Consider the following 23853-nt stretch of genomic DNA (forward strand, 5'->3'; position numbering starts at 1 on the left):
CCAATTGCGATCCCTTTGACCACCGTTGCCCGACTACGTTCCTTCTGACCAAACAAACTGGCCAACATTCTCTTAAGAAGAACTCTCATAATACTGGATTCTTCCTATTCTCACCTTATAATGTGCTATATATAATGTATATTTGATACATTGAGCCAAGACCTTCCCCCGGGAAGGGCATCATTTGTAATCAACTACAAACAATAACAGAGTCATTTTAACTGGATCAGACCCCGTGGTTTTTCCACTTTTTCAGGATTTTCCACGTAAAAATCTGTCGCTTATAAATCTTACACCCTTCTCTCTTATCTATATATGTGTTGAATATTTGTATAAAATTAGGATGCTAAACTCTTTGTCTCTCTACCGTCTTGAATGCTCCAATAAAGAAAAAAATGGACGAGATGCTTTAAATTTCAAACTTCTACAAAAATGTATCAATGGTATGTATAAAATGGACAAATTAATATAACAGCTCCTACTTTTCTCAAAGAATAAATATATGTATTCTTCCATATCATAGAGTTTGAAAGTGACCAAACTTACACTTTTTGCTTATTATGTACATTGATCAGCATACTATAATCCATCTATTATTAGTACGTATAAGTATCGGCTATTCTTCAGTTGTAAAATGTAACTCACTTCCATAGATCAATCTGTTCACTTGAAGTTGACGTAGATGCACATTCTGCAACTGCAATCTCCTTATCTGCAACTTCAAAGACTTTCCCTGCATTACAGAAATCTGATTCTTTTGAGACATCTTCCTGACTTAGTTGCGACGCTACAAATTTGTCGAAAACTCTCCAATCTGTGACAATCTGAAGCTGTTGATTATTCTGCAAAGTCTCATGGTTGATGAAGTGAGGTAACTTGGGGCTTTCAAGGTGAGGGAGATTAAGGAATGTGTGATCTTGAGGAAGATGGTGGTGACTGACTAGTTCAAGGTCTGGTTTGCAGTTGAAATAAGGAGAGGGCTGATGAGAGATTTCACTGTGTTGACATGTTAATTTCTTTGTTGAATCAAATTGTGGTAAGAAGGGAAGGTTTTCATCATACCAATGGTATGAAGAGGAGTCATGGTTGATTAGGGTTTCGGTTGATGTTGCTTTTTTCTTGAATACTCTGCAGACTACCCATCCTTCTTCCTGTAAAATGAATCAGTGAAAGTAGTTTGAAATATTGCTTATAATATCGATGTGATTATGCAATTGTAAGGTTAATAACTTCTATGGTTACAAGTCAAATAGGCCGAATAGTTTGAATTTGAATAGAATAAATAACACACTTTCTAGCTCACAATTTTAAAATTATATATTAAAATTTTGTCACTATTTTTTACATTTTCATTAGAAGTAGTAGCTTAATGTTTCGTTTGGAACGACTTTCTTATTGCTTCTTAAATCAATTTCTAGTACAAAAATTTTGATTTTTTATGATTTTTGTATGGAAAAACTGCTTTAAGCAGTCAAAATGTCATCCCAAAGGAAGCCTAAGTCACTTTTATTTAATTTAATGTAATATTTACATATTTTTGAAAAATATGACTACTGATGCATGGAATATAATTAAAAAATTTAGTAAAAATATTTTAAAAAAAAATAGAATAACTAAAGATCATCTGTAGTTATCATATCCTGAGCTAAATTTCATGTACAATATGAATCTTGATCAAATCTTTTTCTTTATTCATATTGTTGAGATTTCAACGATCTGAATGAATCAATAAGATGAAGGGGGTCCAAAAGTGACTAGAATTCATCATCATTGCATATGCAACTTTTAAAAATAAACAAAACGAAAAAAGACAAATGCTCTATATATATTGCTGGGTTGCAATTTAAAAAAAAAAACTTGCCTGAGGAGGGCCATTTTCATTTGTTTCAAGTCGATATTCGTGCATAATCCAATCCAGCTTTTGCCCATTTGGTGCTCTACCTTTATAAAAGACCAAGGTCTTTCTCATTCCAACTAAATTATTTTTTGAGTAGATTGGTTTGTCTCTTCCAGTTGCTTTCCAAAATCCAGCTATAGTTGCTCGATTTGTGCGAGTTCCAGTTGGATATTTCTTGTCTTTATGACTGAAAAAGTACCATTCATTCTGCTCTTCTATGCCTATCTTACATTTTTCTGTTCAAAGCAAAACAAGAATATAAAATCTTAATATGGTTACTTTATATAAAGTACGTAATATCAAGCCAAAACTTTCAATAAAATAAATGATCATTAAAATAAGATTCCACCACTTGGTATAAGAAAATTATAGTCTCTAGTTATGATAAATAACGGTAACAGTTGAACTTATTTCACAAGCTATGGGTGATAAAAAAATTTTGTGCGAAAAAAGTTATTTTAAGAAGCAGTAAGAAGGTTGTCCCAAACGAAGCCTGAATTGACTTCAGTTTTGTTTTTCATAGCAATTTTGCTTGCATAAATGACTTGATTCGCTTTCGTTAATTTAGATTTGAAGTTTTCTTAATTAAAAAACTTTATTGTAACCAAATTATACTAATACATGATTATCTTAAGCCATCTAATCAAATATAAATAATTATCTCAAATTTATAGCATATAGACAAGAGCGGAATCAACATCTCTTTGAGGGTGGGCAAAATAAGATTGTGAAATGCGTAATTTTATGTATGAAATTAAAAAAAAGAATTTTTTCTTAGAACTTGGGCAACTATATTCGTTGAAGGTGAGCAAAGTAGTTAAAATGCATATTCTCTTTTAAAATAAATTCAAACAATCTTTTTTAATATCAAATTTCCTATGAGAAGCACCACATTGGTGTTCTCAAAGTGACAGCACATGTAACTAAGGTTTTGTTTGGAACAACCTTCTTACTGTCAATTGTAACTAAGGTTTAGTTAAAATGCATATTCTCTTAAAGCAACTTTTTAGTACAACTTTTTTCATTTTTTACTAAAAAGCTTAGGCGTATTTATACCCAAGATAGTTAAAATTGGGTAATTTTTTCTCGTAGATAAATAGATGGTCACCTAACTTTGACCATTTCTAAGAATGATCAATCACTCTTATTTGGATAGCTTTTTCTCACCTTAGGGTTCATTTATTTTAATTAAACAATTCTTTTTCACATTAGCTTCACTATTTAGAAAATCTCAACATATAGATACTTCTATTATAACTCTAAATAGACCTCCTATTGTAAGAGTTTTAATGGACACAATTTAAATTAGATATAAAAATGCAGCTCTTATCAAAGATGGTTATTGCAATTCCCTTTGTAGACCATTTTAAAAGTCCTTTAGATTGTGATGTTTTGTTTCATTAAAAACAAAAACTTTTATGATTTGCAGCACATTATGATCTTCTTATCTATGATAAATGCAGCTCTAAAGAAAAAATCATAATGATCATATATGGAGCTACCTTGAAGATCCCATGGCTCAATTTTGTAGAGATCAACATCTTTTATGACATCTATGTCATTCCTTCTTGATGCAACTTTCTTTCTAAGATAGTAATCTACAAGTTCTTCATCAGTTGGGTGAAATCTAAATCCAGGTGGAATATGAGAAAAAGTAGTCATTTTCACAATATATTACAGTGCTGGTCTCCTGCAAAAGTAAAATATTTCAATATTAGATGGTGAAAATGAAAAAAAAAAATTATTGAAATATGAACAATATGCATTACATATATAATGTACTAGCTACGAACAAGTTCTTCAAAATGTTTGGATGTATTCCTTGAGAAAGATAATTAAAACTTAAAAATACTACAATGTTCACTAATGGATAAGATTATAATTTTAAAAATGAATAGAAAAAAAATTAAAAAATAAGATTTATCATGACTAAGGCTTCTTTTGGGACAACTTTCTTGATGCTTTTCAAAACAGTTGTTTAATACAAAATTTTTTCGAATTAGATATTTTTGTACTAAAAAACTACTTTATAAAACAATAAAAAAACTGTTCAAAACGAGCCCTTGTCCTAAGTGTGTAAGTGCACCATTCAATCATTGTGATAGTTGTAATTAATTAAACTTTATGATTTATAAATTGGAGCTTGATCGATAGCACATATCGAATGATGTTTGTTTAATCTAAAATGGCCAAGCATCCCATTAGTTTGTAAGGCTTTGTTTATGAGGCCTTTCTTACTGTTTCTTAAAGCAGTTTTCTAGTACATAAATTATAATTTTTTTACTTAAAAGCTGCTTAAAAAAAACAGTAATAAAGCCGTCCCAAATGAAGTGAACTCAAACTAAAAAACTATTTTAAGTAGTAATAAAGCCGTTCTAAGACTATCATGCTGTCTTCCCAGCAACAGAACATGAAAATGAGCCATATATATATATATATATATATACAGATTATCGTGCTTTGTCTTCCCAGCAACAGAACATGAAAATGAGCCATATATATATATGCCTATTATAGTTTTCTTCCATTTTCTTGTTGTTATTGTAACCTGTACGTTATGCTGGCAGATTCATTCAAAGTGGAACATACATGGTGAACAAGACAAAGTACTTATATAAATTCTATAGCTTGTGAATTTTAAATATAACCTTATAGTGATTTAATTCGTTTTTTAGGATCGAGTTTGTGCTATAATTCAGATTTGTTATATAATGAAAACAATTGATTAACATGTCTGTATTTTTGTTTTAGATTTGTCCTGAAAATGCATAAAATTAGATACAAAAAATTTCAAATGTTATTTATATTTTTGTAATTGAAAATAAACTCAATATTTTGTAGAGATAGATTTTAAACATACTTGAATTCTTCATAAAATTGCCACCAAATCACTTATTGTTGTTCTAATTTCTCAAGATTCTTCTTAAGAAGACATGTTAAAATAATTACTCTTATTGCTTGCTAAGAAATTTGAGTCGGTAGAGTGTGTATTTTAAGTTTTAGCAGTGTACAAAGTTTCATCACATACAAATGAACGTAGTAGGACTAGAGAGTTTTTTTACGTGGAAAATCCGGAAAGGGAAAAAACCATGGAGCTTGGCCTAGTTGTAAAATTTACTAGGTAGCAAGTGATACAAAGATATATCATCCCTTCTTCACTGTTGAAGAAGAGGGAAATTACAAAGATCAAGTGTTAGCAGAGAGATAATCTATACCCAACAATATGACTTAATTTTCTCAATAGTGATTATAGAAATAGATCTCCACAAGTGAACAAATAAACCCAATAATAGGATCAAATTATATTATAAATATTTTGAAGTTGGTGGTGATTCCTGATGATGGTCATTAGTGGCAATGATGGTTGTTAGTAGCGATAGCTGGTAGTGATCGTCGACATCGATGGCTAGAAAATGCAAGAGAGTTCTCTTAATAGATCTCTTTCTCCTCTCTTCCTCGTCCTCGCATGTGAAGAATATGAAGTCCTATTTATAGGTTTTTAGGAGTGACATGATCTATAGATATAGAAAAAATTTAGGACAAAGTTGGAGTGTTTCATCAAATGGTCTATATTAATTTCTTTGATCATAAAGCTTTCGTCAAGCATTTAAATGCCTTAATGATGTCAGAAATAAGTGATCTTTGGCTCGTTATATTCGGCATCGAGTTGTTCGATTTGAAAATAAGCATACTATATTTAGAGGTTATTTGGTTACTCAATTAATGCTTTGAAGCTTCCAAATATGCTTCAGACATTTTTGGTGTCATTGGGTTCGTTTTGTCTAGACATTCAGTTTGACTATAAGGTTGTTGACATCAAAGTTTGGATGGTTCCAAATATAAATTTTAAAGTTTTCAGTTCAAGTATGTCTCAAGATTAGTGTTTGATCCATGTAATTTTTGGAGATGTATCATTTGTCCCCTTCCCCCTATTTTTGGAGATGTATCATTTGTCCCCTTACTAGTAGAAAATAGTCAACCGTAATAACTAAAAAACTATTTTAAAAAAGTAATTCGCACCCCAGCCCGCCCACGGTGAGCGGGCCAGCTTCCACTTGTGAGGCTTGCAGCCCCGCTCGTGCCCAGCCCGCCCGTGGGTGTGCCTACGCCCTCCCGCGGTGCGCCTATGCCCACCTGCGGTGCGCCTAAGCCCACTCGCAAAACCTGCCCAAGCTCGCACCCACATACAACACACCCCTATTTGCGTGGAGATTGAAACCTAGGATCTCTTTTCCTTAAGAGTGTCAACCACTCTGTTGTGAAGTAAAAAATATGTTAAGATTCTAACAATTTTATATTTAAATAAACTAAACCATAACAAATTAAATAATAAATTAAAATTATTAATAACAATATTAATATTAAATTTATTAATAAATAATTAAACTAATTCTTAATTTAACAACTAAATTTTAATGATGAATTAAAACATACCATTAATTAATATTAATATTAAATTTAAAGTTAAATTAATACTAAATTTTAATTAATATTAGTATTAAAGTTATTACTATTAATTTAAAGTTATTTTAAAGTTATTAAATAAATAATGAATTAAAATAGACTATAAATTTACTAATTAATGAATTTACGAATATATAATCTTTTCATAAATTATTAAAACCCGTCGAAAAATTCGTTGGAAAAAAATCAGCTGGAAATCCACCGAAAAATCTTCCTAAAAATCTGTCTGAAATATTTCACATTTATCCATCAGAAAGCCGCCTGAAAATTTTCCATAATTTCCACAGATAATGGGTAATTGTTTTGTAGTGTGAGATTTTTGTACAATTCTATACCTTATGAGGTTTATTTCTTTTGAGGTTTAAGTGTACATCTACCTTTAAATGCTTTTGCCTTTTATGATTTTATGTACATGTATTCGTTTTGAGGTTTTAACCTCCCAAGATTTTTGAATGAGTGGAGATCAAGTCAACCACTTGCTCTCATAGAGTATTTCTAGTAAGGACCTTATCCATTATTAACTTCCATTATTAACTTTCCATCAAGGCCACCTCATGGGCGTGCCTTCTTAGGATTAGGAGTGGAGACTGTGTCACTTGCTCTCATAGGAAATAACCCTAGGAAGGCATGCCTCAACCTCAAAAATTTGAAGGCTAACAGCCTCAAGTTTTTATTTATACCTATATAAAATTTGAGATTCACTAGAACAATTCTTATATTTGTTATAAATTTTATGAATGGTGGTTATTAAAAAGATTATTATGGCCAAAAGCATAATATATTGGAGGGACTTACTCAATCACAACCATATTTGAGATTTCAACATAAATATTTCTTTGAGGTTGTAGCTAAAGTTACCCCTAACCTAAATCTATTTTCCATAAAATGATATAACAACAACTGATGATTGGGAAGATATATAATAATATTTAATTTGTTTGTTGTTTTAGTGAGATTGCTCGTTATTGTCTAACCTCGAATGATTGCAAGATTTAACTTTAACATTCCTCCATCCTATACATACAATCCTCCAAAGTGAGGCCTAGGGGAATGTGATCACCCATATTTTCTTATTCTTGATTAAGGGGTTGATTGTTAGTAATTGATGAAGTTAAGTATGGTGGGAATATTCCTACAGATGATGTGAAATTATTGTGTCCTAGAAAATTTGAGTCAATAGATTATGTATTTTGTATTTTAGCTGTGTACAAGGATTCACAAAGAACAAATAATTAAAGTAGTAAGACTAGAGAATTTTTATGTGGAAAAACTAAAAGGGAAAAAATCATAGGACCTAGCCTAGTTATAAATTTCACTATATAACAAGTGATAGAAAGATCATTCCTTCTTCACTATTAAAGAAGAGGGAGAGTACAAAGATTAAGGGTCGACAAAGGGTTAGTCTATACTTAAAAACATGGCTTAATTTTTTAATAGGTATTATAAAAATAGATATTCACAATTAGTCAAAAATACCCAACAATAGAGTTAAATCTTACAAGTATTTTGGAGATAGTGGTGATTTCTGATGTTGGTCATCGGTGACGATGATGGTTGTCGGTAGCAATAGCTGGTGCTGATCGTCGATGACGATGGCTGGAAAATATAAGAGAGTTCTCTCTTTATCTCGCTTTCTCCTCTCTTCCTCCTCTTATGTGAAGAAAGAATGCTTATTAATAGAATTTTAGGAGTTGCGAACTCCGTAAATATAAAGAATCTACGACAAAATCGTAGTGTTTCATCAAACGATCCATATTGATTCATTTTATAATAAAGCTTTCATCAAGCATTTAAATTCCTTAATGATATCATAATTAAGTAAACTTTGGCTTGTTGGATTCATCTAGCATTCAATTTTACTATAAGCATATGGCATATTAAATGTCATTTGGTTACCTAATTAATGCTTTTAAGCTTCTAAAAATGCTTTAGAACTTTAGTTTGAACTCATTTGGACTCAGATTGGGCTGATTTTGGTGTCATTAGGTTCTTTTTGTTGAGAAGTTTAGTTTTCCTGTACTCTTACTGATAACGGAGTTTAGATGGCCTCAAATTTGATTTTGAAAGTTTTCAGTTCAAGTATGCCTCCAGATTAGTGCCTGATCAAGGTGATTTTTGGTGACATATAAACGCTTAACGGATAGGAAGCTTTTTCTTCAACTCGAAGCATTCACCATTTTATATATGAAAAAAATTTCCTTGGTTCTTCTTGAAAAACATTTTAAAGGCATTGTGAGATTTCATCAATTATCTCTATTTCCATAAGATTTTCTTTAGGCATGTATGCTAATTCTTGAAAATCAAATCTTGAGTACAGAAAGAACAATTCAGCTATAGATGATGATAATTATGGTTAAGATGCTCACTAGTAAGGGCGCAACCATCCTCTCTTTTGAGAGTGGGCAAAATATGACTTTGAAATGCATAATCTTATGTATGAAATAGAAAAAAAAAATTTCTTAGAATTTGGACAATTGCATTTATTAAAAGTGAGGGAAATAATTAAAATATTTATTTTTTCAAGAAAAAAAAAAAAAGATTTCTGGGTGGGCAATTTCCCACCCAAAGCTCTTCATGGTTCCACCCCTACTCACTAGCATATATAAACATAAAGTATTTTGAGAAATAATTTCGGTAAAACACTTCAAAGACAATGCATGCAAATGAAAAACATGTATTGAAGTTTAAATGAATCATTTAACTTAAATTCATAGTTCTAATATTCATAAGAGGGTGGTTTTTTATTGAGTTTGGTGATGAGAAATTTATTTCATATAAAAGGGCACTGACAATTATATGATTTTTAGAACATTTGTTGAAAGGAATAAATCTTGATACAAAAATCAAATTAAAATGTACACATAATAGTTTTTTCAACAAAAAAAACAACAATGTAATGAGTAGAGATCAAATCTATAATGTTATGATTGGGAGGGCAAGTCCCCTCATGCTTATTAAAGAAAAAACTAACAACTTTTCATATACTTAAAATATTCTCTCTTCAAAATTTAGACTAAGTTTGAGACAGCTTCTTATTATTTTTTTAAAATAACTTTTTAGCACAAAATTTTATTTTTCAGAATTATTACAAATTTGCTTTACAAAGCAGTACGAAAGATGTCCTAGGCTTCATTTGAGACGACTTTCTTTATGCTTCTTAAAGCAGCTTTCTAGTACAAAAGTTAAATTTTTGTACTAGAAAGCTGCTTTATGAAACAGTTAAAATGTCGTCCCAAACAAAACCTTAGTCAGACGTTTGGTCTTGAAAATTAGCTTTTGTTCCCTATTAGTCTGTTTAATAGCGAAGGATGTTTCAATGCATTTAATGGAAAAAAAAAATAATTTCCCTACACATTATTTAAAAAAAAAATGGTAGAATGTATACCTTCTTCCATATATATAACACAGTAATTCATAATTGAATTCTGATTTATCCTTTAGGATAAACTGTTATATATTTGAACCTTCTGAGATGATTGCATCCTTTTGAGTTACAGGAGAGAAGATTATTAATTAAGCGTGAAATCAAATATTTTGCACGCAAAGTCAATAAAATTTCGACTGTATTAGTTTATTTTGATATCAATACTAAAATACATATAAAAGAAAGAAGAATATAGGGTGCTTAAAAAGATTTTGATAACTAAATATATACTTAGAAATATCGATAGGTTTTATCAATAAGCAATTTTCATAAAAAATGAAAATTAAATTACTATATATATTATTTAGCTTGTAGTTGTATCTGCTCATCATTCTAACAGAGAAAGAGAAATGGTAGTTGAAGCAGAAGGTCATGAAACAAATGGGTAGCCATGAAATGATTGCAATAATTATGAATCAAATACACAAGCACCGAGGGTATAGCTTGTTAGATAGAGGTGATAAAAGTAATCTTGCATACATCAACGAAATTATTACCTAAAAAAGCTAAAAGTAACCTTTAAGATTACAAAACCTTCAGCACACTCAAAAATATAAGAAATTATTAGGTGTGGTCACCGAATGCTGGTCGGAGGCGAATCAGGATGCGTCACATCACTATTTTGTTATGTAGAACTTTGTATAGGATGATGTGGCGAATCCTGATTAGACTCCAGATGATCCGATGACTGCTAGAAATATCAACAACAAAGCATACAATTACCAACAACAGTCATAAACACTACAAATTCAACTGCTGCAATCCATTATACTGTGCTAGAACTAAAAGATTTGCACTTGCATGAAGCATAAAAAGTTAGAAATATTAGTGATAAAACTTTTTCTTTTAACGCAAAAATTCTAATTTATATGATAAAATCAATCACCTGATATTTTTATAAAAAAATTTAGGATCAAATGATTTGCTAATATATATGGTGCAAAGGAATTTTCATACTGTGTTAAAAACAGCAAATTTCGTTGCATTTGCAATATTTTATTAATTTATGAGTTATAATCTACCTTTATTAAATATTTATTTGTTGTATATATATTATCTAATTTGTGATTAAATACAATAATCTAATATTCTTTGATATTTATAATGCATTATGTTTATATTTTAGTTCTACGTTGTCGTATATTTATATTCATTTGTATTAATATAGTATTGAGTAAATTATTAATCATTCATAACTAGAATTTGTTTAGGTACACTAACTTAAAAAATCTCACCTTAACGCAACTCATATTTGGCTTCGTTTGGGATAGCTTTATTATTGTTTATTAAAATAAATTTTTAATACAAAAATTAAAACTTTTGTGCTTTAAAGCTATTTTAAAAAGCAACAAGAAAGTCATCGATCCCAAATGAAATCTTGGGCTTTGTTTGGGATGGCTTTCTTACTGCTTCTTAAAGAAGTTTTTTAATACAAAACGAAGCAGTAAGAAAGCCGTCCCAAATGAAACCTTCATCTATTGGTTGAGAGCTTTGACTATCAATTAAGAAGTCGTGTGTTCAAAGCTTACGTGTATAATATATGTGTGAGTTTACCTCAATTGACTTAAAAGTCCCAAAGAGAAATCATACCTTAAATTTTACGGATTTCGTTAACATTTTTGAGATGTATTATTAAGTAAGAATTATCATTATGTTAATATAATGCAATGCAGAACTGAACAAAATACTGATCAAATTTACAAGAAATATTTTAAAGTTACACGCTTAAAAAGATTTCTCTATTGTATTTGTACATGTTTATGACTGAAGTAATGTTTAATTTATTAACAATATGATTTATCTGTAAAAAATCTAAATCAGATCAACATAAGTAATTGGCCTAATTTTGAATTTTTTTATGAACAAGCTTTACTACCATGATATTTAGAGTGGCAGAAGCTCAAATGGAGGAAGAATACCTTTATCGCCGGCAGCACTGCAGTTTTTTGAACCCACGCTACGATTTTCTTCAATCAAAGAATCTCATAGCATCACAAGCAAGAAGTTCAACTGTGCTGGCTTCAATGTATTATCCATATCGAATGCCTGAAATGCTCTAATATACCGAAGTATGAATAATCTGATGTCTGCCTGTTTGAGAGAGAGAGAGAGAGAGAGAGAGAGAGAGAGAAGTTGAAAGGCACAGTGAGAGAAAGAAGAGACAAAGATGAGATCTTTTTTTTCCGACTAACCTTTTGTTTTGTCTTCTTGTGCGACAAAACCTGAACCCTTTTCTTTTCGTAACAAACGATTTTGAAGAATAGAAATAAGAAGATGCAATGTGGTTTATAAATATTACTGCTTTCTTTCTCAAAGCTTTCACTTTCAGTGTAAAGGGGAGATGAATTGCAGGAAAAGGCTTAAGATGGCGAAGCAATGGCGGGACTGCCGGAAAAAAGGCAGCGCCTTTGGCCGCAACCGCCGCTTGCTTCACCGGCAACCAACAGCGACCACCGCCTCTTAACTCTCTCTCTTCTAATTTGCGGTCCCAACGGAAACGGAGAAGACGTAACAGGGGCTTATAGCTTCTTAAAGATGTTACACCGTCCTCCATTGCTAAAAAGGAGATATGGAAATGATGAGCATATATATTTTTCTCTAAATTTATATTCAGTTAAATTTAGTTAAAAATATATAAAATAGTTAGTTATGAATTGCAAATCTTATAAAAATATTAATCTTACTTGTTATTGAGTGTTGCGTAAAGTAGAATAAAATATGTTGCAACTTGATGGAAATATCTTACATCTTAAGGAAAGAACTATTGTATTCTATTTTAAATTTAGCTCGGGAGAGTATATTTTAAATTTTAGTTTGTTAATTCTAATTAAATATAAGCATGGGAACTGACTTTTAAATTTCTTTATGTTATTAAAAATTTTAAATTAATTTTATACTTGATCAAGCTTTAATCTAACTCGACAAATTATTTTTTTATTTTTTATTTTTTGGTTAAAACCCACCAACGTGCCTACGTGTTAATAGGAAAATGAAATACAAGGTCCTTAAAAGGATCTCCAGCTCACTACTGCTCTGATGAGCTACAAGAGAAAACAAAAAAGATCCTAAGAGTCGGATTTCTCAACTAAGCACAACAACAAGGCAACCTAATAACATTCTAAAAACCCAAAAGGGAAGGAAAAAATTGAACAAATTCAACACCGCCTTCCCAGCCAAAAAAGAATCCTACACAAAATGAGAACGGGTCTCCAAAAACCTGAAAGACAGGCCTGCAAGAACACTTAATAAAATATTAAAGCAAATTGAAAATAAAATAAACGGGTTATGATAATTGCAGTAATGATCCCAATAATTAACAATCCAAAATCAAAATTTATTAAGGGATAAACCACAAAGGAGACGATCCCAAACAAGTAAAGAAACACAAATCATAGCATTAGCATAGGAAAGAAGAATGGCTACAAAATTGAAGTTTTCAGTTGGGTCATAGTTCATATGTGTAGTATAAGTAACATCATGAGATAACCCCAATTGCCATTCAAATCTAATACCAAGGCAAGCCGAACTAAAGTACCTGAGGAAACCAAAGATGGCACATAAGCAGAACACCACCCAGCAACAACCCCAAGGGAAAACACAACCATAAAAACTCCTAGAATAGCCAACACAAAATAGAAACTCCAAGGGAGAGTAGGAGGGCCAACATCCCACTCAAAACAAAAAACAAGAAACTCGAGAAATCAAAACAAACAATCCCTTTAACCTAATTTAAAAAAAAAACTGGACAGAAGTCCTGCAAAAACACCCAGACGAATCAGCAAAACCAACAAAGTACCCATAGTGAATAAAAGGGAGAAGCCCATCCAACCACCCCAACATACTCCACCAAAGGAAAAGAAAGTAACAGGACGGGGTGAAATCAATAATAGAGTGATTCCAATCATTGCTAAGACCCAACCAAGTACAACATAACAACAACACCACATCAGAAAAACACCAAAAAAATAAATCAACTTCAAAGTAAACCACAAAACAAAGGTAAAAATCCAAACCAGCAAAAAATAAATTAAAAAGATCTGACATAAGGCATACTTATACGATCAAGTCTTGTTAAACCCACCAGTTTGGCCGAAAGATAATATTCTACATAATCCACAAAATCCATCAAATTGAAACCTAAGTCAGCTAGAAAATCAACAACAACATTACTTTCCCTATAAATGTGAGATATAGAAAAATTGATAAAGTTCAAGCACTATTTAATCTATCTAATGATATAGAAATAAGAAGGATTCGTAATATAATTATCAGTAATGTAATGAATCACAAGCATAACATCCATCTCAATCCAAACATTAGTAATCCCTAAGGATAAACATAAATGTAAACCATGCTTTAAGGCCTGAATTTCTGACATGATAGCAGTATTGGCATCCCTAGGACCAACAAAAGCAATCAGTACATGACCGGAAGAATCAGAAATAAGGCCACCACAACCAGCTTTCTCATTTTTTTTTAAAAAACTATCAATATTAAGTTTGTAACAACCCACAATATGTTTAAGCCACTTAACCACAATATCTCTAGAAGAATGGCCATAGTTCTCAATAGGAATACCAAAAATCACTGCCATATAAGAGTAGCCTTTGCAATAAGTGAAATTAAACAAATTTGCTAAGTATAATTGCCTAACTTTGTCTTTAATCCTGATGATAATGGTCGAGGCATTCATAATAATGTTTTCATGCTTCGCCTCATTCTTACTTTTCCATAAAAACCAACATATTATAATGGGTAAAACATTACGAATATGCTTCTTAGTAGGGATCCAATCATGCATGATGCTAATAAAGTTGTTGTATGCCTTACAAAATTGGGAAACAAAAATATTATCAAAATATAACAAAACTTTAAGAGCAATGGGACCATTAACAACAACATGATTCAAATTTTTAATATGATAACAAAAATGACATTTGGAAACAATATAAAAATCTTTTTTCCTTAAGATATTGTCAACATGCATGTAATTGTCAAAGATTCGCCAAAATGAAATAGAATAGGAAATCAGAATACCTTTTTGCCAAATGGAGGATAAAATCCGTGAATAAGGGTGAACAATCCTAATAGAATTCCAAACCATTTTAAACACAACGCTACCATCATTGGAATTGGTAAATAAGATAGTACCTTCCTGATCAAGTTGTAAAGGGACTTTAAGGATAAGGTTGATGACAAAATCAGGAACAAAGTCAGCAAGATAAATAGCTTTCCAAGTTCCCTCATGAATAAAATGAGAAATTTTACAAGAACTAATAGTATGAGTGTTGAGCAACAAGTCAATAGAAGAAAGACCTAACCAATTATCTTGCCAAAAAAGATTTCACCGCTCCCCAAATCCCATTGAATGAAATTTTTAGCGTCCCATTTAATGGAACAAAGCTTTTTCTAATTGAAAGAGTCACCTTTTTTGAAAAAGCATTTAAGAGGGTGTTTAACAACACAATATTTAGAGATCATGAACATAGACCAATGGCTCTTCTTACATCTTAAATTGAATCACATTTTATAAGAAAAGATATGAGCCATATCAACCAAGTTCTTAAAACCTAACTTACCTTCATCATTCATATCAACGACTAAAGTTGAAAAATTGCATTATGATAATATAAATAGTAAAAATTGAACACATGATTACAAAAAATAAAAGACCAACAAATGCAGAAAGGAAACTCAAGATGATAACTAGGATCTTCCTTAATCTACATGATCCTTACCCTTACCTAAAAATATGTATAAACTACACAATGAGAACATAGCCAAACAAGTAACTTATATTTACCACTAAATTTGATACAAAAATAATAAGCATGTTACTATAGACACATATATTAGTCATTATATCAGGTAATTCATATAAAGTATTATCATATCATATCAGCCACATCCTCATCATATATCAGAAGTTCATATAAGTACCCTTTCAATTTAGCTACTTATCAATCATGTCAATTAATCAATCCGATCATCATTCAATCAATCATTGTACATCATATCCCATATGTCATCAGTCTTATTAGTTATCAAGCCTATCAGTCATCAACCATATTTATCCTATATTTAATCTATCATTATTTATATATTTGTCCTTTCTATATCTATCATATCATATATGTAGTTATGTATTATATCATGTTTGCATAATAATATTGAATTTAACAAGACATGATATTCAGCTTTTACATGGTGTTTTCAATATCAACTAGTTGGTCATCATTCTTGATCTTATTATAATCATTCATAATCTTAAACCAATTCACATGTGACTTTCAACAAATCATTAAGAGTCATCACTAAATACATGTCAGCATAATATAATAAATAAATTATATGTTGCAATCAGGATTATACCACAAACCTTTATTTATGGAAAGCCCATCATCCTATCCTCATATATATGATATTATATTTTAATATAAAGCTCATATTACTTATAGTGTTGACAACCAACCTATGCAAATACAACATATGTTAGTACTACTATTTTCTCTTTACAAATCAATCTTTTGTTAAGAGAGTTGCTATTTGCATGTTTTACATTCTTGCAACTTGTATAATTTTGATGATTCCAAGTATTATTGTTCCAATTATTATTTTCTCCTAACACTTTTTAGAAGAATTGTGTTTATTTTTGTGTGGACAAATATTTCAGGATAATCATACTCTAGACTACTGAAGACTTCAAATCAAATTCAGCATATCATATTTTATAAATTCAAGTATGTATTTTTCACTTTATTAAGTCAGAGAGAGTAAGATTATAATTGAGCAACCTAGCACACACACACACTGAGAGAAATCTTTAAAAGGTCAAATTTTTTTTTATACTGATCGTACGGGACGATCAAGTTAGTTATATTCCTCGGAGAGCAATGGAACGAACAGAAAAGTGAATAAATTTTTCTAAGTCATGATCGTCTAGACGAAATGCCAAATTTGTCACTGGACGATGTCCTCTGATTTCTCACTTTGAACTATTCGTCCAGACGAAATGGTCCGTTCGTCCTAGGATGATCTTCTCTAGATTCATAACTTAAACTAAACATCTAGACAAAATACCCAGTTTGTCTCTGGATGATGTCCTCGGGATCCTCACTCTGAACGGATCGTCTAGACGAAATACAAAGTTCGACGCTAGATGATCTCTTTTGGATACCCACTCTAAATGAATCGTCCAGATGAAATACCCAATTTGTCTCTAGACGATGTCCTCGAAATTCTCATTTTGAATAGTTCGTCCAGATGAAACACACCATTCATCCCAGGATAATCTTCTTGGATTTCAAGGTTTGTACTATTCATCAAGATGAATATGAACATTCATCCCAGGATGATGTTCTCTATTCTTTTAACATATGGATCATATGCAGTTATGTTTCAGTGTGGCTTTAAAATAATTGTTCATACCGAACAAACATAGTTTATACGGGACGATGATCAGGTACGAAGTCACCTCGTCCCGATGCACATAAGATTTCGTACGTAATAGTTTTACACTATTCATATGTACAAAATCACGATTGTATGGGATGATCATGTACGTACAGAATTGAAAATTAGCAGTTTTTGGACGATTTTTTGTGTCTTTCATATAAAAGGTCCTTTATAAACTGCCTTGTAATCTTTTTGGTCATTGGACTTTATGCTTACTAAAAGAAGTGTGAAGGAGAGAGTGAGAGAGAGTGTTTGAAGGAGAGTTCCTACCATTGGAGCATGAAGAACTCACTTGGTACTCAAAGGTAAGGATCTCAACTCTGTGAATTATGATTACTTCACTCTATTCTTTTGTCATTCTAGATTTCTTTTGAGAAGATCTTTCAAAAAGATCCGATTCTCTGTCGACACTTGGAGAGTGTGAAAGGATGAAAGGTTCTCTACCTACACTTGGAGAGTGTGAATAGCGGGAGGTACTCTGCCTACACTTGGAGGGTGTAAAAGGATGGAAGGTTCTCTGCCTACACTTGGAGAGTGTGAACAGCGGGAGGTTCTCTGCCTACACTTGGAGGGTGTAAAAGGAGGACGGTTCTCTACCACACCGAGTAGTGGTGGAAGAGAGTTTTGTGAAGGCTTCTCCACCTTGCTGTGGGCGCAAAAGGAGAGGTACTATTGATATTAGTGCAATACGCGAAGGGTGGCTCCGAGGAGTGGATGTAGGTGGTGTTTGACTGAACCACTATAAATCTTATGTCTTTTATTTTTTACTGCGTTTTTACTCTTCTTTTTTACTTTAGTTTTTTCTATTTGAAAGTGTGGTTGAAAATTTGTTTCTATAAAAATTTCACTAAAATTTTTATTGGTTTAAAAAGAGGATAAGTATTTTTTTAATTACTAATTCACCCCCCTCTTGGTTAGCTGCTAGGATATAACATTAGGTCTAACAACCTAATTTATATTGAACAAAGTTTCAACAAGTGGTATTCGAGCCTAGTTTCAAATTCAAAAGTGTAAACTACTTTTTGATTAACGACCATGACTACATTTGGAAACTGAAATACACCTGAGGTTTACTCTATAACAAGACCTCCATTGTTCGACAATATTCCTTTTGATTTTTGGAAAACACGCATGTCTACATTTTTACAGTCACTTGATTACCGTATGTGGATCTTAATTCAGGAAGGGTATACAAAACTAACTAGATTAGTTGATAGAATTAGAGTTGAAACACCTTTTGCAAACTGGACAGGAGAATAATGCGACTTAGCACAAGTGAATGCCAAATGCTTGAATAATTTCTTTTGTGCACTTAAATCTGAATATTACATGCGGGTTTTCACTTGCAAGAGTGGAAATGATATATGAGATAGAATTTATATAACTTATGAGAGGACTAATAAAGTTAAACAGTCTAGACTTAATGTCTTGTTACATGACTATGAACTATTTTATATGAAATCTAATGAATCTATTTCTGACATGTACACAAGATTCACACAAATAGTCATCTCTTTATATGCATTAGGTAGGGAACTAACGAATGCTGAAATGGTTAATAAGATACTTCGTTGCTTACCTACTACTTATGATGCTAAAATAACTGTAATTACCGAGTCTAAAGATTTAAATATCTATTATATTTACAATATTCTTGGATCACTAATTGCTTACGAGCAAGGGGTGAGTCAAAGAAAGATTGATGCAAGTGAACCATGAAGGGAGAAGAATATTACATTGAAAGTGGAGTCAGAGAGTGAACTCTCACAATCTAAGGATGAAGACGATTTCACACTAATGACTAGACAATTCAAAAGCTTTCTGAAGAGGAAGAAAAAGAGATGCCAACAATGGAATTGAGATAAATTTAATAAAAATGTCAAGGTTTTAAATGATGTTATTTGCTATGAGTGCAGGAAACTTGGTCATATTAAGTCAGATTGTCCAAAACTCAAAGCCTCTCCTAACTAGGAGAAGGTAGAGGAGAAACCAATTGTGAAGAAGGGCAAGAAGAAATTCCAAAGAGCTTTCTGGGCGGACTCAACTTCAGACTTATCAGAGACTAAAAAGGAAGAGGAAGTCACTAATTTGTGCTTAATGGACGATAGTCTTGATCAGTTAGATCAAGAAGAGGTATGTGACTTGGCTTACAATGAACTTTTAGAAATCTTTGAACACATACATGATGCATATAGGAAGTTAAAGAAAATACATACTAGTCTGAATTTAGAATTTCTGGAATTAAAAAAAGAATAAGAGATCCTTAGGAAAGATCATGCTTTAATTGATGACAACCACATGAAATTACTTGATGAGTATGACAACTTGGATAAAAATCTTGAAAGTTTAAAATCATCTTATGAAGAACTTGAAAAAGAATTTAAAAATTTTAAGAATGATTATGAGAGAAAAATCTATAGGATTAATTATACAAATTGTATATTAGAAGAAGTGAATTCATTTAATAAATTAACGATAAAAGCTCTCGAGAAAAATAGGATACCCCCAAGACTTGAATATTTTATGAATCCTATTTTGTATCCTAAATTTATACAATCCTTAAATAGATAGAGAAATTTTAGAAGATTAAGAAACCCCTTTCTAGGAGTCAAATATCATAATTATGGATTGTTTGGATATATAGCTCACACCTATACTTTAAAGAAGAAAACTTATTTGGTGTGGAGACCTAAGATGCATAAACCTAGACATATCATACACGTATCTAATTATAAATTGTCAAAAGGAGAACCCAAACTTGTTTGGGTTCCTAGGTCTAATGTTTGATAATTTTGCAGGATCACTCTCACACAAGACCTCGTGAGAGCATATGGTACCTGAATAGTGACTGCTCAAAGTATATGACTAGAGATACTGCATAATTTATATCGCTGGAAGCCAGAAGTGGAGGCAAGGTTACACTTGGAGATAACACCACAAGGAAGGTGGTTGGGTCAGGTATGATTGAAAAGCTTAAGAATTTTTTTTATTGAAAATATGTTATTGGTAGAAGGCTTAAAGCATAATTTATTAAGTATTAGCTAGCTATGTGATAAAAGATACTGTGTAAAATTTTTTCCTACTAGCTACATATTATGCCTAAATAGTAATAATGTTTTAAATGGTATAAGGGTAAACAACATGTATATGCTAGACTAGAATTGCATTAAAACTCATGCTTTTTGTTTAAAAACTATATCTGATGAGTCATGGCTTTGGCATAGGAAACTTTGTCACTCTAGCATGAAAAACCTTAGGAGAATTACCCAATAAAACTTAGTAAAAGGCATATAAAAACTAGACTTTACTAAGGACCACCATGCCAATTAGAAAAATAAGTGAAGTCCCCTTTTCAGTCTAGTAAGGATCTTAGAACTAGTAAATCATTGGAGATTTTACATATGGATCTTTTTGGACCAGTTGGAATTATAAGTCTAGGAGGGAAGGTATACGGATTTGTCATTGTGGATGATTACTCTAGATTCATATGAGTTAGATTTCTATATCATAAGAGTGAATCATTTAAGGATATAAACTTTTTGACTTGGATTCAAAGGAAGCTATAATGTGAAATTATGATTATTCAAAGTGATCATGGAGGAGAGTTTGAGAATGAAAAATTTGAAGATTTTTATAAGGAGAAATGAATTGATCATAATTTTTTTGCACCTAAAATCCCTCAATAGAATGGGATAGTCGAAAGAAAAAACAGAACATTAATAGAAGTTGCGCTAGCCATGTTGGCAGAATACTCACTTCCTAAATATTTTTGGGTTGAGACAGTTAATATTGCATGTTATGTTCTGAATAGAATGAATGTTAGATCAAAATTAAATAAAAAACCCTATGAGTTGCTAAAGAAAAGAACACCTAATTTGTAATATTTGCATGTTTTTTGGATGTAAGGTGTTTATTCATAACAATGGAAAATTTGCCTTAGAAAAATTTGATCCAAAATCAGATGAAGGAATTTTTATAGGATAATCAAGTGTTAGAAAATCTTTTAGAGTATATAATAAAAGAACTTTGGTAATTGAGGAAACCACATATGTTGTATTTGATGAATCTGAAAATTTGGAAGAGTCAAATGTTGAAGAAGATGAGAAAGATATTAACTCCCAAAAGATTGATAAAATAATTTTTGAAGAAAATTTGGAAGAAAATTTGGAGATAGAAAACCCAATGTCTAGAGATTTGAGATTTTTGAAAAACCACCCAAAGTAATTGATTATAGGTGAACCTAGTGAGGGTGTTAGGACTAGGCTTGGATTAAACAATGAAGTCAATCCCTCAACCTTTATTTTAACCATAGAACCTACAAATATTGATCAAGCACTTTTAGATGAATTTTGAATTTTGGCTATGCAAGAAGAGTTAAATCAATTTGTAAGAAATGAAGTTTGAGAATTAATTAAAAGGCTAAAAAATTAAAGTGTAGTAGGAACTAAGTGGATATTCAAGAATAAAATGAATGACTCAGGAGTAGTCATTAGAAATAAGGCTAGATTAATGGCTAAGGGGTATAATCAAATTGAAGGAATTAATTTTGAGGAGACTTTTGCCTCTGTAGCTAGACTTGAAGTAATTAGAGTTTTGTTAGCCTATGCCTATTTTAGAGGATTTAAATTATACCAAATGGATGTTAAAAATAACTTTTTAAATGGGGTAATTCAAGAGGATATTTTTATAGAACAATATCAAGGCTTTAAAAATTCTAAACACCCAAATAATATTTTCAAACTAAAAAGGGCAGTATATGGTTTGAAACAGGCACTTAGGGCTTGGTATGATAGATTGAGCACCTTCCTACTTGAAAGATCATTTAAAAAAGGAAGTATAAATACAACTCTCTTTTTGAAAAAAAATTGGAGAGGATATACTCATTGTACAAATTTATGTTGATGACATCATCTTTGGATCTTCAAATAAAAATCTTTGTGATGATTTTTCTAAAATAATGAATAGTGAATTTGAGATGAGTCTAATGAGAGATTTAAGTTACTTTCTAGGCTTTAGCATTAAGCAAATTGAGGAGGGTATATTTCTTAGTCAGTAAAAATATGTTAAGAATATCCTCAAAAAGTATGAAATGGATAATGCTAAACTTATTAGTACACCTATGAGTTCCTCAGTTTAGTTGGATAAGGACCATAAGGAAATTAAAATTTATTGATCAAAAGAAATTTAGAGGGATAATTGGATCTTTGCTTTACTTGACAACTAGCCGGCCCGATATCATGTTTAGTGTTTATTTATGTGCTAGATTTTAATCAGATCCAAAAGAATCACATTTGATAGCAGTAAAAAAGATTTTAAGATATCTGTTGGGAACTCAAAACTTAGTAATTTGGTATCCTAAGTTTAGCTTTTTATTTGAAATAATTGGATATTCAGATTCTGACTTTACAGGTTGTAGGGTTGATAGAAAAAGCACTTATGGAATATGTCAATTTATTTGAAATTCTTTAGTCTCTTGGTCCAGTAGAAAAAAAAAATCAGTAGCTCTATCTACTGCTGAAGCTGAATACATTGCATTAGAAAGTTGTGTGGCACAAGTACTTTTGTTGAAACAATAGTTAATTGATTAAGGATTAACTATAGGCACTATTCCCATTTACTGTGATAACACTAGTGCTATTTGCATTTCTAAAACTCCTATTCAACATTCAAGAACCAAACATATAGACATCATGCATCATTTCATAAGGGATCATGTATCCAAAGGAAAAATTGAACTCATTCATGTTTCAACAGAAAATCAACTTGCATACATTTTTATAAAACTGCTAGCCTTTGATACTTTCAGTACATTAAGAACAAGACTTGGTATGATTAGTTTGAATGTTTAATTAAAGTGATTCTGCAACATTGATGTGTGTTTTTTTATTAGTGTGTTGTGTGTCTTTTTGATTTTGTAATTTTTTTGTATTTTTCAATCATTTTGTTTGTGTTTGTATTTATTTTTGAAGAATTCTCACATTTAGATTTTTGAATGTTTACTTTAAAAATTGAGTGATAATCATATGTATGAAATTTATTTTGTACGGGATGAACTGTGTAGTGTATTAACTGTCTGATTTGAATGGTTTGCATACAGCTTTTCAGTTTTTATTTTACTGTTCGTATGTACGATCGTCCGGATGATGTATATTCAATCATATGTACGAATGTAGACAGTTAAACGGATAAGTTCAGTTTCATTATTCATGATCGTACGTACTAACTTTTGGTTCGTACATACGAACACATGGCTATTAAATGTGGGGGACGGTTCAAACTTCCATAAAAATGATCTTAAATGTCTGATCGTCCTGGACAAATACCTGTTCGTCTGTACGATCATTTGATCAAATGTATTTACGAAAGGACGCATCGTAACTTGTGTGCTTACAAAAAGTCGTTTCATTTTTAGACTCATTAGTTCGTCCATATGAAATATTTTTTGTACATACGAACCCAAATTCCCATGGGACGAAATTATTTTTGTTTGTATGAAAACTCATTTTTTTCCTTAAATTGAAGGGTTTTAAACTAAAATTTCATCACTTATAAAATCCCTTTCAATCTTCTATTCCCTTAGATCTCATCCATGGCTAGTTTGAGCAAGAGAGTT

At 31.2% G+C, this 23853-nt stretch overlaps 1 protein-coding gene across 1 annotated transcript; it reads right to left on the reverse strand.

The window, feature by feature from the left end:
* Positions 1-641: 641 nt before the first annotated feature.
* LOC110094901 (NAC domain-containing protein 7-like) lies at positions 642-3559 on the reverse strand. Its single transcript, XM_020820242.2, has 3 exons — positions 3400-3559; positions 1862-2133; positions 642-1151 (listed from the first exon to the last, which is right to left on the reverse strand). The coding sequence occupies exons 1-3, from the start codon at positions 3557-3559 to the stop codon at positions 642-644; spliced, it is 942 nt and encodes a 313-aa protein (XP_020675901.1).
* Between the last annotated feature and the right edge of the window lie 20294 nt (positions 3560-23853).

This window comes from Dendrobium catenatum, unplaced genomic scaffold, assembly GCF_001605985.2.
Source record: "Dendrobium catenatum unplaced genomic scaffold, ASM160598v2 fragScaff_scaffold_1413, whole genome shotgun sequence".
Taxonomy (NCBI): Eukaryota; Viridiplantae; Streptophyta; class Magnoliopsida; order Asparagales; family Orchidaceae; genus Dendrobium; species Dendrobium catenatum.